Genomic DNA, 16,756 nt, shown 5'->3' with positions numbered 1-16,756 from the left:
CACTCATATACACATACACAAAGTTATACACATGCACACACTCATATACACATACACAAAGTTATACACATGCACACACACTCATATACACATACACAGAGTTATACACATGCATTGCACACACTCATATACACATACACAAAGTTATACACATGCACACACTCATATACACATACACAGAGTTATACACATGCATTGCACACACTCATATACACAAAGTTATACACATGCACACACACACTCATATACACATACACAAAGTTATACACATGCACACACTCATATACACATACACAAAGTTATACACATGCACACACACACTCATATACACATACACAGAGTTATACACATGCACACACACACACTCATATACACATACACAAAGTTATACACATACACACACACACTCATATACACATACACAAAGTTATACACATGCACAAATACACTCATATACACATACACAAAGTTATACACATGCACACACACACTCATATACACATACACAAAGTTATACACATACAAAACGTTATACACATACACACACACACACACTCATATACACATACACAAAGTAATACACATGCATTGCACACACTCATATACACATACACAAAGTTATACACATGCACACACACATATACACATACACAAAGTTATACACATGCACACACTCATATACACATACACAAAGTTATACACATGCACACACACTCATATACACATACACAAAGTTATACACATGCACAAATACACTCATATACACATACACAAAGTTATACACATACAAAACGTTATACACATACACACACACACACACTCATATACACATACACAAAGTAATACACATGCATTGCACACACTCATATACACATACACAAAGTTATACACATGCACACACACATATACACATACACAAAGTTATACACATGCACACACTCATATACACATACACAAAGTTATACACATGCACACACACTCATATACACATACACAAAGTTATACACATGCACACACTCATATACACAAAGTTATACACATGCACACACACACTCATATACACATACACAAAGTTATACACATGCACACACACACACTCATATACACATACACAGAGTTATACACATGCACACACACACACTCATATACACATACACAAAGTTATACACATACACACACACACTCATATACACATACACAAAGTTATACACATGCACAAATACACTCATATACACATACACAAAGTTATACACATGCACAAATACACTCATATACACATACACAAAGTTATACACATACAAAACGTTATACACATACACACACACACACTCATATACACATACACAAAGTAATACACATGCATTGCACACACTCATATACACATACACAAAGTTATACACATGCACACACACTCATATACACAAAGTTATACACATGCACACACACACTCATATACACAAAGTTATACACATGCACACACACACTCATATACACATACACAAAGTTATACACATGCACACACACACACTCATATACACATACACAGAGTTATACACATGCACACACACACACTCATATACACATACACAAAGTTATACACATACACACACACACTCATATACACATACACAAAGTTATACACATGCACACACACACTCATATACACATACACAAAGTTATACACATACACACACACATTCATATACACATACACAAAGTTATACACATGCACACACTCATATACACATACACAAAGTTATACACATGCACAAATACACTCATATACACATACACAAAGTTATACACATGGACAAATACACTTATATACACATACACAAAGTTATACACATACAAAACGTTATACACATACACACTTATATACACACACACACACACTCATATACACACACACACACACTCATATACACATACACAAAGTTATACACATGCACACACACACACTCATATACACATACACAAAGTTATACACATGCACACACACACTCATATACACATACACAAAGTTATACACATGCACACACACACTCATATACACATACACAAAGTTATACACATGCACAAATACACTCATATACACATACACAAAGTTATACACATGCACAAATACAGTCATATACACATACACAAAGTTATACACATACAAAACGTTATACACATACACACTCATATACACACACACACACACTCATACACATACACACACTCATATACACATACACAAAGTTATACACATGCACACACACACTCATATACACATACACACAGTAATACACATGCACACACACACTCATATACACATACACAAAGTTATACACATGCACACACTCATATACACAAAGTTATACACATGCACACACACACTCATATACACATACACAAAGTTATACACATGCACACACACACACTCATATACACATACACAGAGTTATACACATGCACACACACACACTCATATACACATACACAAAGTTATACACATACACACACACACTCATATACACATACACAAAGTTATACACATGCACAAATACACTCATATACACATACACAAAGTTATACACATGCACAAATACACTCATATACACATACACAAAGTTATACACATACAAAACGTTATACACATACACACACACACACTCATATACACATACACAAAGTAATACACATGCATTGCACACACTCATATACACATACACAAAGTTATACACATGCACACACACTCATATACACATACACAAAGTTATACACATGCACACACTCATATACACATACACAAAGTTATACACATGCACACACACTCATATACACAAAGTTATACACATGCACACACACACTCATATACACAAAGTTATACACATGTACACACACACTCATATACACATACACAAAGTTATACACATGCACACACACACACTCATATACACATACACAGAGTTATACACATGCACACACACACACACTCATATACACATACACAAAGTTATACACATACACACACACTCATATACACATACACAAAGTTATACACATGCACACACACACTCATATACACATACACAAAGTTATACACATGCACACACACACTCATATACACATACACAAAGTTATACACATACACACACACATTCATATACACATACACAAAGTTATACACATGCACAAATACACTCATATACACATACACAAAGTTATACACATGGACAAATACACTTATATACACATACACAAAGTTATACACATACAAAACGTTATACACATACACACTTATATACACACACACACACTCATATACACACACACACACTCATATACACATACACAAAGTTATACACATGCACACACACACACTCATATACACATACACAAAGTTATACACATGCACACACACACTCATATACACATACACAAAGTTATACACATGCACACACACACTCATATACACATACACAAAGTTATACACATGCACAAATACACTCATATACACATACACAAAGTTATACACATGCACAAATACAGTTATATACACATACACAAAGTTATACACATACAAAACGTTATACACATACACACTCATATACACACACACACACACTCATACACATACACACACTCATATACACATACACAAAGTTATACACATGCACACACACACTCATATACACATACACAAAGTTATACACATGCACACACACACTCATATACACATACACAAAGTAATACACATGCACACACACACTCATATACACATACTGTACACAAAGTTATACACATACACACACACACTCATATACACATACACAAAGTTATACACATGCACAAATACACTCATATACACATACACAAAGTTATACACATGCACACACTCATATACACATACACAAAGTTATAGACATGCACACACACACTCATATACACATACACAAAGTTATACACATGCACACACACACTCATATACACATACACAAAGTTATACACATGCACAAATACACTCATATACACATACACAAAGTTATACACATGCACACACTCATATACACATACACAAAGTTATACACATGCACACACACACTCATATACACACACACACTCATATACACATACACAAAGTTATACACATACACACACACACTCATATACACAAACAGAAAGTTATACACATGCACACACTCATATACACATACACAAAGTTATACACATGCATGCACACACACATTCATATACACACACACACACTCATATACACATACACAAAGTTATACACATACACACACACACACACACACACTCATATACACAAACATAAAGTTATACACATACACACACACATTCATATACACATACACAAAGTGATACACATGCACACACTCATATACACATACACAAAGTTATACACATGGACACACTCATATACACATACACACACACACACACACACACACACACACTCATATACACAAACATAAAGTTATACACATACACACACACACTCATATACACAAACATAAAGTTATACACATACACACACACACTCATATACACATACACAAAGTTATACACATGCACACACTCATATACACATACACAAAGTTATACACATACACACACACTCATATACACAAACATAAAGTTATACACATACACACACACACACACTCATATACACAAACATAAAGTTATACACATACACACACACATTCATATACACATACACAAAGTTATACACATGCACACACACAAACTCATATACACAAACACAAAGTTATACACATGCACACACTCATATACACATACACAAAGTTATACACATGCACACACGCAGGGCCGCCATCAGGGGGTGAAAGGAGTGACTCCTGTCAGGGGCCCCATGAGGCAAGCACAACTATTATTAAATAAAAGAAAATAAATTTTGGCAGCCACCATAGGGCGCTACAGCAGAATGCTATTGAGCTTTGGAAATGTTATTACAAGGAGTAAAGCATTAGCATTTAAGAGGATTTCTAAGTGTGCACTAAACCACTATGCACAGTGTGAGACAGACTTGGCACTTCAGTTTGTACAGTGTGTGCCTGGGTTAGACTGCAGATCACTTTCATTTGCAGAGGAGGTAGGACTTAATTAGTAAATGTTTATTGTTTCTTTGTGCAATTTCGGATTGTAACTTCAGTGTGGTAGTAGTTGTATGGTTGGGCCAGGGGTTCATAAAAACACATTTTTTTTAGCACTATGCAGCAGTGTATTTATGATTATTTGACAATGCTGCAGAAATTCTATATTTAAAACCATGCAGAAATGTTTTCTCCTCGATACACAAATGGTAGGTGCCCTTTTGGCAGATATGAGGTTTTTTTTTCATTTATATATAAATATATTAATTACATTCCAGTTTACTGTCCATTTATGCAAGGACTTTCCAGCTGTCAGGAGACCTTTTATCTAAGATTTTTACATCTGCATAAAATGTTATACTCTCAGGCTAAGATTGCTCAGTGTTAGAAATGAGACAGGTTAACTTAACACTGTTCAGTTTACACTACAGCTCACTTAATTTTGAAATACATACAAACAAGCCTAAATCCTGCATTTAACCAGATCTAATGGTATGAGACTGAGTACCACAGCTTATGGTTCCACCAAGACCATACATAATTTTCTAAATCCATAAGTATAGTTGACAGATGGGAACATTTGTACACCAGATTTGAAGTGGTGCTCTTGGTTGGAGAAAAAAAACAAACCATATGTCAACCTTTCAAAAGTACTTTTCTTCATCTACCCATTCTGACAGATCATTAATGTACAATTTTGAATTCACAGAAGTATTTTTGTTTGCACATTTACAAATATGATTATTTAAAAAGTGATCTCTTAATTTCTGCTCTTTTTATCATGCATGTCACACTGTTGATTTAGGGGATGGCAATGTGCAGAAATGTTACCTCCTATGAGTGTTTCTGTGGGTGTCTGGATTTATGCCTTTATGCTTTTGTTGGTGTCTCTATGAGTAAGTATGTATTTTTTTCTGTGGGTCTCTCTGTGAGAGTGTGTGTGTCTGTCTTTGTGCATTTTCTGTGGATGTCTCTGTGAGGGTGTGTGTGTATGTTTTTGTGCTTTTTCTGTGGATGTCTCTGTGAGGGTTTGTACGTATTTCTTTGTGCATTTTCTGTGGGTGTCTCTGTGAGTGTGTGTGTATGTCTTTGTGTGTTTTCTGTGGATCTCTCTGTGAGTGTGTGTGTGTGTGTATGTATGTCTGTGCATTTTCTGTGGGTGTCTCTGTGAGGGTGTGTGTGTGTATGTATGTCTGTGCATTTTCTGTGGAGTCTCTGTGAGGGTGTGTGTATGTATGTCTGTGTGTTTTCTGTGGATGTCTCTGTGAGGGGGGTGTGCGTATGTCTTTTTTCATTTTCTGTGGGTGTCTCTGTAAGGGTGTGTGCGTATGTCTGTGCATTTTCTGTGGGAGTCTCTGTGAGGGTGTGTGTGTGTGTGTGTGTGTGTATGTATGTCTGTGCGTTTTCTGTGGGAGTCTTTGTGAGGGTGTGTGTATGTATGTCTGTGCATTTTCTGTGGGAGTCTCTGTGAGGGTGTGTGTGTATGTATGTCTGTGCATTTTCTGTGGATGTCTCTGTGAGGGTGGGTGTGTATGTCTTTGTGTGTTTTCTGTGGGAGTCTCTGTGAGGGTGTGTGTGTATGTATGTCTGTGCGTTTTCTGTGGGAGTCTCTGTTAGGGTGTGTGTATGTATGTCTGTGCGTTTTCTGTGGGAGTCTCTGTGAGGGTGTGTGTGTGTGTATGTGTGTGTATGTATGTTTTTGTGTATTTTCTGTGGATGCCTCTGTGAGGGTGGGTGTGTATGTCTTTGTGTGTTTTCTGTGGATGTCTCTGCGAGGTTATGTGTGCATGTATGTCTGTGTTTTCTGTTGATGTCTCTGTGAGTGTGTGTGCGTATGTCTTTGTGCATTTTCTGTGGGTGTCTCTGTGACGGTGTGTGTGTGTGTGTGTATGTATACAAGAACAATTCCAGCAAAAGAGCTGGACAAGATACTAACCGGAAAAGCACTCTACCCTCATACGTATGGGCTTAGTGTATATAGGTTTTAAAATATATCAACTTTATTAGTTTTATTTAAAAAGGGTTACACACAATAAAAACAGTTGCAGCAAGTAAAAGTGGTTTGCAAACTAATGTAGTGAAAAGGGTGGATAGTTACAAATTCTTATCCTGAATTAATATCATGGAAAGTAACTCTCACCTAAAGAGGATTTGTAGTAAATCTTAATGGTAAAGGGATGTTTGTAATCTGCTAACATCTCTGCAAAATGGGGCCAAACCTATTAGGGGTCACTATTCAGTCAAAGTGTGTACTAATATATTGTATACCTCACTGAGTATTATATGGATACTAAAATAAATTGTACCCATATGTACTCTGTGATAGAGTATTGCAACAGTAGTGGTATGGCTAGGTATTGATACCTTGTAAGTTACGTGTAGTTTACACTCATATATACAAATTACTTGTTAGTGTGCCCATGGGTCACAATTAGAATATTGGTTGCTCCAAAGATTAGAGCTATATCTCCGCCGTTATTTGTACAGCCCAATATCTAAAATGGAGTATGTGTATATAAATGAAACCACAGGAGTTACCGTGTATTCAAACGTTAAGTTACAGTGTAACCAACGACTCGCCACTAACTTTGTATCGGTTGCTATTGATTAATTATAAAGTTACATATTGTATACTTTTGTTATAAGATTTCCAGCTACCTCCAGAGGAGTGTAATACTTAGCGAGGAGGCTTATACAGATTACTTGTTAGTGTGCCCATGGGTCACAGAATATTCATTGCTCCACAGATTAGATTAGAGGCATATCTCTACCGTCATATGTACAGACCAATATCTAAAATGGAGCGTGTGTATATAAATGAAACCAGTGTAATACTTGGCGAGGAGGCTTATACTGATTACTTGTTAGTGTGCCTCCTCGCTAAGTATTACACTACACTATTCGTATAAGGGTAGAGTGCTTTTCTGGTTAGTATCCTGTCCAGCTCTCTTGCTGGAATTGTTCTTGTATATGTTTCTCTCTGATACTCAGCACCTATACACAATTACATATTACAAACATTACAAATATACGGCTAGATTTAGAGTTTTGCGGCCAAAGGGGTGCGTTAGCTACGCATGTTTTTTCCCCCCCCCCGCACCTTTTAAACAACGCTGGTATTTAGAGTTCTCTGAAGGGCTGCGTTAGGCTCCAAAAAGGGAGCGTAGAGCATAATTTACCGCCACTTCAACTCTCAATACCAGCGTTGCTTACGGACGCGTCCAGCTTTAAAAACGTGCTCGTGCACGATTCCCCCATAGGAAACAATGGGGCAGTTTGAGCTGGAAAAAAAAATAACACCCATTGTTTTCTATGGGGAAACACTTCCTAAGTCTGCACCTAACACCCTAACATGTACCCCGAGTCTAAACACCCCTAACCTTACACTTATTAACCCCTAATCAACCGCCCCCGCTATCGCTGACCCCTGCATTTTATTATTAACCCCTAATCTGCCGCTCCGTACACCGCCGCAACCTACATTATAGCATTACATTGCCGACCCCTATATTATATTTATTAACCCCTAATCTGCCCTCCCTAACATCGCCAACACCTAACTTCAAGTATTAACCCCTAATCTGCCAACCAGACCTCACCACTACTATAATAAATGTATTAACCCCTAAAGCTAAATCTAACCCTAACACCCCCCTAAATTAAATATAATTTAAATCTAACAAAATAAAATAAATCTTATTAAATAAATTAATCCTATTTAAAGCTAAATACTTACCTGTAAAATAAACCCTAATATAGCTACAATATAACGAATAATTATATTGTAGCTATTTTAGGATTTATATTTATTTTACAGGCAACTTTGTATTTATTTTAACCAGGTACAATAGCTATTAAATAGTTAATAACTATTTAATAGCTACCTAGTTAAAATAATTACAAAATTACCTGTAAAATAAATCCTAACCTAAGTTACAATTAAACCTAACACTACACTATCAATAAATTAATTAAATAAACTACCTACAATTATCTACAATTAAATCAACTAAACTAAATTACAAAAAAAAAACACTAAATTACAAAAGATAAAAAAGGATTGCAAGAATTTTAAACTAATTACACCTACTCTAAGCCCCCTAAAAAAATAACAAAGCCCCCCAAAATAAAAAAATGCCCTACCCTATTCTAAAATAAAAAGTTAACAGCTCTTTTACCTTACCAGCCCTTAAAAGGGCCTTTTGCGGGGCATGCCCCAAAGTAAACATACAATACCCCCCAACATTACAACCCACCACCCACATACCCCTAATCTAACCCAAACCCCCCTTAAAAAACCTAACACTAAGCCCCTGAAGATCTCCCTACCTTATCTTCACCACGCCGGGTATCACTGATCCGTCCAGAAGAGGGTCCGAAGTCTTCATCCTATCCGGCAAGAAGAGGTCCAGAAGAAGCTCCGAAGTCTTCATCCTATCCGGCAAGAAGAGGACATCAGGACCGGTAGACATGTTCATCCAGGCGGCGTCTTCTATCTTCATCCATCCGGCGCGGAGCGGGACCATCTTGAAGCAGCCGACGCGGATCCATCCTCTTCTTCCGGCGACTCCCTACGAATGAAGGTTCCTTTAAGTGACGTCATCCAAGATGGCGTCCCTCGAATTCCGATTGGCTGATAGGATTCTATCAGCCAATCGGAATTAAGGTAGGAAAAATCTGATTGGCTGATTGAATCAGCCAATCAGATTCAAGTTCAATCCGATTGGCTGATCCAATCAGCCAATCAGATTGAGCTTGCATTCTATTGGCTGTTCCGATCAGCCAATAGAATGTGAGCTCAATCTGATTGGCTGATTGGATCAGCCAATTGGATTGAACTTGAATCTGATTGGCTGATTCAATCAGCCAATCAGATTTTTCCTACCTTAATTCTGATTGGCTGATAGAATCCTATCAGCCAATCGGAATTCGAGGGACGCCATCTTGGATGACGTCACTTAAAGAAACCTTCATTCGTCGGGAGTCGCCGGAAAAAGAGGATGGATCCGCGTCGGCTGCTTCAAAATGGTCCCGCTCTGCGCCGGATGGATGAAGATAGAAGACGCCGCCTGGATGAACATGTCTACCGGTCCGGATGTCCTCTTCTTGCCGGATAGGATGAAGACTTCGGAGCCTCTTCTGGACCTCTTTTTGCCGGATAGGATGAAGACTTCGGACCCTCTTCTGGATGGATCGGTGATACCCGGCGTGGTGAAGATAAGGTAGGGAGATCTTCAGGGGCTTAGTATTAGGTTTTTTTAAGGGGGGTTTGGGTTAGATTAGGGGTATGTGAGGGGTGGGTTGTAATGTTGAGGGGCGGGTATTGTATGTTTTTTAAAATGCAAAAGAGCTGTTTACTTTGGGGCATGCCCCGCAAAAGGCCCTTTTAAGGGCTGGTAAGGTAAAAGAGCTGTTAACTTTTTATTTTAGAATAGGGTAGGGCATTTTTTTATTTTGGGGGGCTTTGTTATTTTTTTAGGGGGCTTAGAGTAGGTTTAATTAGTTTAAAATTCTTGTAATCTTTTTTTATTTTTTGTAATTTAGTGTGTGTTTGTTTTTGTAATTTAGTTTAGTTGATTTGATTGTAGATAATTGTAGGTAGTTTATTTAATTAATTTATTGATAGTGTAGTGTTAGGTTTAATTGTAACTTAGGTTAGGATTTATTTTACAGGTAATTTTGTAATTATTTTAACTAGGTAGCTATTAAATAGTTATTAACTATTTAATGGCTATTGTACCTGGTTAAAATAAATACAAAGTTGCCTGTAAAATAAATATAAATCCTAAAATAGCTACAATATAATTATTCGTTATATTGTAGCTATATTAGGGTTTATTTTACAGGTAAGTATTTAGCTTTAAATAGGATTAATTTATTTATTTTATTTTGTTAGATTTAAATTATATTTAACTTTGGGAGCTGTTAGTGTTAGGGTTAGACTTAGCTTTAGGGGTTAATACATTTATTATAGTAGCGGTGAGGTCCGGTCGGCAGATTAGGGGTTAATACTTGAAGTTAGGTGTCGGCGATGTTAGGGAGGGCAGATTAGGGGTTAATACTATTTATTATAGGGTTTTTGAGGCCGGAGTGAGGTGGTTTAGGGGTTAATACATTTATTATAGTGGCGGCGAGGTCTGGTCGGCAGATTAGGGGTTAATAAGTGTAGGTAGGTAGCGGCGACGTTGGGGGGGGGCAGATTAGGGGTTAATAAATATTATGTAGGTGTCGGCGATGTTAGGGGCAGCAGATTAGGGGTACATAGGGATAATGTAGGTTGCGGTGGTGTGCGGTCGGCAGATTAGGGTTTAAAAATTTTTATTTGAGTGGCGGTGATGTGGGGGGGCCTCATTTAGGGGTACATAGGTAGTTTATGGGTGTTAGTGTACTTTATAGCACAGTAGTTAAGAGCTTTATGAACCGGTGTTAGCCCATAAAGCTCTTAACTCCTGACTTTTTTCTGCGGCTGGAGTTTTGTCGTTAGAGTTCTAACGCTCACTTCAGCCAAGACTCTAAATACCAGCGTTAGAAAGATCCCATTGAAAAGATAGGATACGCAATTGGCGTAAGGGGATCTGCGGAAAAGTCGCGGCTGGAAAGTGAGCGTTAGACCCTTTCCTGACTGACTCTAAATACCAGCAGGCGGCCAAAACCAGCGTTAGGACCCCTTAACGCTGGTTTTGACGGCTAACGTAGAACTCTAAATCTAGGCGATAGTGTTCCCTCAAAGTAACAAGAGTGGTGCCATTGCTCATCTCTAAAATTGTGTGTGTGTGTGTGTGTGTGTGTGTGTATGTATGTGTTTTCTGTGGATGTCTCACTCTGTGAGGGTGTGTACATATGTCTGTGTGTTTTATGTGGGTGTCTCTGTGAGGGTGTGTGCATATGTCTGTGTGTTTTCTGTGGGTGTATCTGTGAGGGTGTGTGCATATGTCTGTGTGTTTTCTGTGGGTGTCTCTGTGAGGGTGTGTGCATATGTATGTTTATTTTCTGTGGGTGTCTCTGTGAGGGTGTGTGCATATGTCTGTGTTTTCTGTGGGTGTCTCTGTGAGGATGTGTGTGTGTGTGTGTGTGTATGCCTTTGTGCATTTTCTGTGGGTGTCTATCTTATGGTGTGTGTGTATGTCTTTGTGTGTTTTCTGTGGATGTCTCAGTGAGGGTGTCTGTGCATGTCTTTGCGTGTTTTCTGTGGGTGTTTCTCTGTGTGTGTGTGTATGTCTTAGTGTGTTTTATGTGTGGGTGTCTGTGAGTGTGTGTGTCTTTGTGTGTTTTCTGAGGATGTCTCAGTCGATGTTTCCTTGGGTGTATGTGCAAGTTTGTGTTTGAGTTTGTGTGTGTGTCCATTGTCTGTTCCTTTTTAGGACATTTTGACCTTGTCCTTACTACTGATTATTCACATCTTTCTACAGACGTTAAGACTAATGAGACCTTTCCGGAAGTTACCAATCTACCACTTAACCTTTAAATTATTGCTTAGGCAGTTCAGGGCCCTTCCTTTCAGCCACTGCATGCTGTTGTCATCATATAGTTTGCATCTTCCTTGACAAAAAGATCATCAGAACTCCATATTTTGTCAGGTCTATGTAAACAAGTGCTGAGTGTCTGTTTGGGTGTCTGAGTGTGTTGGTGTGTTTCTTTGCGTGTCTGCTAGAGTGTCTATATGCAAATCCTTATGTGTGAGTGTCTGTTTCAGTGTATGAGTGTGTCTGTGTGTTTCTGTATTTGTGTGTTACTACCTTTACAACATTTCCAAGTTTGACTACACTTAAGAATAAAGTGCATATACGTTTTAGTCACTTAGTCAAAAATTGCACGTGTCAAAGGGGGGGGTGGGCCCTGATCAATGGTTAAGTAACGGGCTCCAAAATTTCTAGTGGCAGCCCTACACCACAGTCACAGACACATATGCAAAGTTATACACATACACACATTCACACACACTCATACACACATACACTCACAAAGACAGACACACATATCTATTTATTGCTGCAATACATATATATATATATATATATATATATAAACAAACACAGATTTCCCAAACACAACACTAAGTGCTGAAAGCCAACATAACTAAAGACAAGAGCTAGCTGAATAAAATAAAGTTTCAGAGCAACCTCTAAACTGTAAGCACCATGGGCAGCCTCTTATAATACCCCCTAGAATTGTAAGCTCTTTAGGCACAATCTCCCATTATAAACCACCTGTATAATACTTGTAAAATAACTGTAAACTTCTTACAAATATAGCCACAAAAAAGTGCTGCCCCCTCCCAATCTGCCGCCCTAGGCAAGTGCCTTGTTTGCCTAGGACAAAATACGCCCCTGCTTCTAGTAAATGCGTTAGTGGCACATACAATATGGAAATCAAAGAATATCTGGTAAATGCATCGTGCTGAGCATAAAACATCGAGTTTAAAAGGAAATATTGTTAGACACTGTGTGAGTCTCACCGTTTTGATCTTCTGCTATATGTTTCTGTAGAATACATATGAAGAATGAAGACTGAACTAGTTAAAAAGAAGAATAAGTGTGAAGGAAAAAAAGAGAGAAGTGAGAGGGAGAATAAAACACAAGACACGGAGTGAAAAGCAAGTGAGAGTAAAAAAGGAACACAGTGTGAATGTAAGGAAGCAGAAAAAGAGACTGAAGCTTATAAGTGAAAGAAAAGGAGAGGTAATGGGTGAGACCTAGAAATAGAGAATGTAAAAATAAACTGAACAGAGAAGTACAAAGAGAGAAGAAGAGAAAGGTAAAGGGAAGACAAGTTAGTGGAAGAAAGAATAAGTGAAAAAGCAGAATAAAGGGAGGGAGAGTAAATAACAGAGAGTGAAAGGAAGAAATGGTGGAATTTAGGAAGAGTGGGGAATAAAGACAGAATAAGACAAAGAAAGACAATTGCAGATTTGAAGATCAAACACAGAGAGATATAGAGACAGACGTAAACATACAGAAATGAGATATGCGGTGACACAGGAAGTAATGGCTTAGATATATGTTTATGACTGGCAGTGCCCATCTTATTTATAGCCTGAAGGTTATACAGAATGTGATATGGGAAGCAGATTCACAGTGTCCTTATGATGCCAGGTTTATGCATGACCTGAAGGTTAGAGATGGCTAAAGTGAAGCCTGGCACTTCCAAATTACCAAGGGGAGGTTGACACTGCCCTGACTGTGCCCACCATCTGTGCAATCTGATATAGTGCAAGAGAGACTTGCCTGGTACTGTCCTAATGGCAGGGCATAATGTGTAATAAAGACTAGCCTGGTACTGCTGCCCTGGTATATGAGTATAACCTTAAACTTTTCAAGAATGTAGGGCAGGAATCAGTTCTCAGACTGTTTCTGTTCTTTATTTGACCTGAGGTTAATGGCAGTGAATGTTGTAAAGAGGAGCCTGGCACCTCTGATGCTTGGCATATCTTCTATTGTGTATCAGAGCTTTTTGGCAGCACAGCCTGTGCACTGCCTACCTAGTCCTAGTGCAAAAGTAACAGTACAGTACCAATCATGCCCACTCTTACCTTGTGCCTGGCAGCTGCTGCAGAGCCTTCTTGTGAAAGCATATGAAACAGAAGGAATCCATGAGCCAGCTGGGTGAGTTGGCATGAAGAAAGCCTGGGTATCTTGGAACACGTCTGCTGGAGTTTTCCTGAGTATCCTTCCTAAGCCTCACAAACATGCATGCCCTTCTCAAACATTAAGAAAGATATTTATTATGTCATAAGGCAAGGATGCTGTCCCTGCATATTGTACAAATGTGACAAGTACAATAAAAAATCAATGTTTTTAAGGATATCAATATCTAAAGTCTACTGGATGAGTTGCAACTTGCAGAGAATATGATATCAGAGCAATATATTTTGTGGCTAAGAAGGACAATGACAGTCTTAGAGAGAGATCTGATGGTGCAATGTCCTGCGGCTTATAGAAAGGGAGTTCATGGAGTGATGTTCTGCAGACCACTGAGAGAGAGAGACACCAGAGTGATTTCTGTAGATCTCAGAGAGGGGGTCACAGAGTGACCTTCTGCAAGTGTCATTGATGGATAACGTGGGACAATACTCTGCAGGTCCTCATGAGTGACTGTATTGGGATCCTCTTTAGCTCTCAGCATGGGGTATTGTGTGGTGATGCTCTGCAGATTTCAGCGAGGGAGAACATGGTGAGATAATCTGCATGTCTAAACGAAAGGGGGGTCATGAAGTGATGCTCTGCAGGTTTCAGTGAGGGTATCCCAGAATAAAGATTTGCAAGTCCATGTGAAGAATTGGGGTGATGTTCTGCAGGTCTCATTCAGAGAGGTCATAAACAGATGCTCTGATTTCAAACATGTAGATTCTGAGCAGTGTTCTAATAAACAAAAAATGTTTAGAGGAATATTCTACAGGTCTGAAAGGTATCACTATTCTTCTTCCAATCAGATATTCCTATGTAAATATTGGGGCATATTCTCTGCATCACTTTCTGTGTCCTTTTCCTGGAAGATCCAGATAGCTTGTATCAGCTTTGACCCTAGCATCTGACAGCTCTCCCTGCCTCGCACACTCGTGTACACATACAGAGGGGTGTGTGAGCAGCCTGCCGGCTGTAACAGACACAGCCTGGTATAAATAGCTCTTCTACCAGTCCTGCCAGGGTAACCCTTTATGGTCCAGTGCAGAACAGATATACAGTGTTGTAGGATCAATATGACAGGCTCATAAATACTCAGTATCATAATAAAGGACAGCATGCTCATTATTGCAGAGTATCACAGAGATACTCAACACTGTTATTCATTGCCAGGACCTAGAAGTGAATTAAAGGGACATAAAATACACTTAAAAATTGTGGCCCCCAATTTTCTCAATCAGAATATCTCTACTAAAATATAATTTGCAGCTTGGGTGATTTTTGGCTATTACTTCTAAGCAATTATAAGGCATTTGAAGAGACACCATTCAAATAAATAAACAGGTGCTTTACAGGCTTTTACAAAAGCAAAATATTAATTGTCAATGTAAAAGTAAATACTTGATGCCTAATTAATTCATTATTACTGATGAATGCTTTTTTTAAAAAAAATAAACCAAGAAATTAGTGCATTATAAATGTGTGAACTGTGTATGCTCAAAACAGTTAAACCTTATTTCCTAGTGCTCACATGTTGAGTATGCAGCTGGCATAATAAGTCCTTGGAAACACATTAAAGGGACGTTGTACTGTAAAATTGTTTTTCCCTTAATGTGCTTCCTATGACTTGTTACACCAGCAGCACAAATATAAAATGTATGAGAAATTGCTTCATTAGGTTTATTTTTGTATATTAAATAGCTGGTTTTGTTCTTTGAAACCACAACCCATCAAAATGGGTTGAGCTCAGTGATGTGCGGTGACTTCAGAGGCTGGTGAGGCAGTGTCTAGGAATCGGATACGCCTTCATTCTTTAGATATCCTTTGTTGAAGAAATAGCAATTGCACATGGGCGAGCCAATATCTATATGCAGCCACCATTCAGTATCTACTGAGCATATTTAGATATGATTTTCAACAAAGGATATCTGGTTTTCTTCATTCTTTTGATATCCTTTGTTGAAAAGCATATCTAAATATGCTCAGTAGATACTGAGCATATTTAGATAT

General features: G+C 38.2%; 1 protein-coding gene across 2 annotated transcripts in view; it reads right to left on the bottom strand.

Moving 5' to 3' along the window:
• SBK1 (SH3 domain binding kinase 1) overlaps positions 1–15,654 on the bottom strand; it is a 131,327-nt gene extending 115,673 nt beyond the window's left edge. The window contains exon 1 of one of the 2 annotated variants that reach the window (XM_053695089.1): positions 14,656–15,654. In XM_053695089.1, coding sequence (XP_053551064.1) covers positions 14,656–14,813 — 158 coding nt within the window. In that variant the 5' untranslated portion in view covers positions 14,814–15,654. The remainder of the gene's footprint in view (positions 1–14,655) is intronic. The other variant, XM_053695090.1, reaches the window with a different exon arrangement.
• Between the last annotated feature and the right edge of the window lie 1,102 nt (positions 15,655–16,756).

The sequence above is a fragment of the Bombina bombina genome, chromosome 11, assembly GCF_027579735.1.
Source record: "Bombina bombina isolate aBomBom1 chromosome 11, aBomBom1.pri, whole genome shotgun sequence".
NCBI classification, from domain to species: Eukaryota; Metazoa; Chordata; class Amphibia; order Anura; family Bombinatoridae; genus Bombina; species Bombina bombina.
The sequence above is the reverse complement of the archived record's forward strand: the minus strand, read 5'-3'. Positions and strand labels throughout refer to the sequence as shown.